Source organism: Artemia sp. Qi Xiang Cuo, chromosome 4 (genome assembly GCF_049724085.1).
Source record: "Artemia sp. Qi Xiang Cuo chromosome 4, ASM4972408v1, whole genome shotgun sequence".
NCBI lineage: Eukaryota > Metazoa > Arthropoda > Branchiopoda > Anostraca > Artemiidae > Artemia > Artemia sp. Qi Xiang Cuo.
Window position 1 is genome coordinate 6,592,312 of NC_142797.1, and position 1,319 is coordinate 6,593,630.

At 33.5% G+C, this 1,319-nt stretch overlaps 1 protein-coding gene across 1 annotated transcript in view; it reads left to right on the forward strand.

Moving 5' to 3' along the window:
* The window catches only part of LOC148952724 (transforming growth factor-beta-induced protein ig-h3-like), a 41,420-nt gene extending 40,347 nt beyond the window's left edge, over positions 1 to 1,073 (forward strand). The window contains exon 6 of the mRNA XM_089087381.1: positions 888 to 1,073. Coding sequence (XP_088943507.1) covers positions 888 to 982 — 95 coding nt within the window. The 3' untranslated portion in view covers positions 983 to 1,073. The remainder of the gene's footprint in view (positions 1 to 887) is intronic.
* Positions 1,074 to 1,319: the final 246 nt, after the last annotated feature.

The window sequence follows — 1,319 nt, forward strand, 5'->3', positions numbered from 1 at the left end:
GAATAGGCGCACGGTAATCGCGACAACCCATGTTGGTATTTTGTCAGCTCACATTATTTTTAGTGAAAAAGTGAGAAATTCTGATTCCCCCCAATGATTTGCTTTGATAATGTCACCTTTTCCTTTATTGAATCCCCTTTCAAAATGCCCCCAGCCATGATATAAATTCATCTGTACGTATTTAACAAGAAAACTAAATAGCCCACTTTTTTGTGACCAAAGAGTATAGACACTCTCAATAAAGAAGGGAATGAACTTATAATAAGTGTATTAAATGTTTGGGAATGGGCAAACCTGAAGCTTTGAATTGTATGATATGGTGGAGAAGCGTTTTCCAGTGGGCCAGTTTTAGATGGCTTAGCCATAAGAAAATTTGGTAGTAGTTAAGTAGTACATAGTACTATTGCTAGTGCTAAGGTTTTTTTGTGCTAGAATTGTAACCTTATCAGTGCCCAGGAGCGTAGCTCCAGCATTTTCATTGGGGTAGGGGGAAGAGGGGTCCACATCCGGAGAGTCAAGAGGCATGGGCTATGTAATAATTCCCCCCCAAATTATGGGGGCAACTGCCCCAAACGCTGCCACTATCTGTTCCCTACCCAAAAGACTGGATGAAGACCTTTGACTAGAACGGATTATCTAGACTGATTTTTCTTTATCGAAATTATGCCTATTTTGTGAATGTTGTAATTAAAGGCAATAATTCTGATAAATGTAGGAAAATTGTAGGTGTAAAATTTTGGTTAAGATTCGTTTTCTGAACTAGCTACAATAATCATTGCGGAGCAATACCCTCTAATTCTCCATTGAACACTATTTAAAAATATGATAGTTGCTACCTTGACAATTGTGTTCCTGTCAGCTGTGAAATTCTAATTTTTCTTTTATAGATGGTATTACTGTTGATGGTGGAAATGTCATAGAAACTGATCTCATTGCAACTAACGGGGCTCTTCATGTAATTGATGCTGTTATACAGACATAATAATTGTGCATAATGTTATATAGATGCTATATAGAAAAGTATACCGCTTTTTGAAATTCATTTTTTATACAAAATACACAGTTTAAATTTGGAGTTTTAGTACCAGCACTGAAGGATACCATAACAGGCGGAACAAGAATCTGCGGCTAGAAGACAAGTGGCAATAAGAAATGCATATATAGAATATATATGTTTTTGTTTATATAAATATATTTTTTTATATATATATATATATATATATATATATATATATATATATATGTTTTTATATATATATGTTTATATATATTTGTTTATATATATGTTTTTATATATTCGTTTTCTGAACTAGCTACAA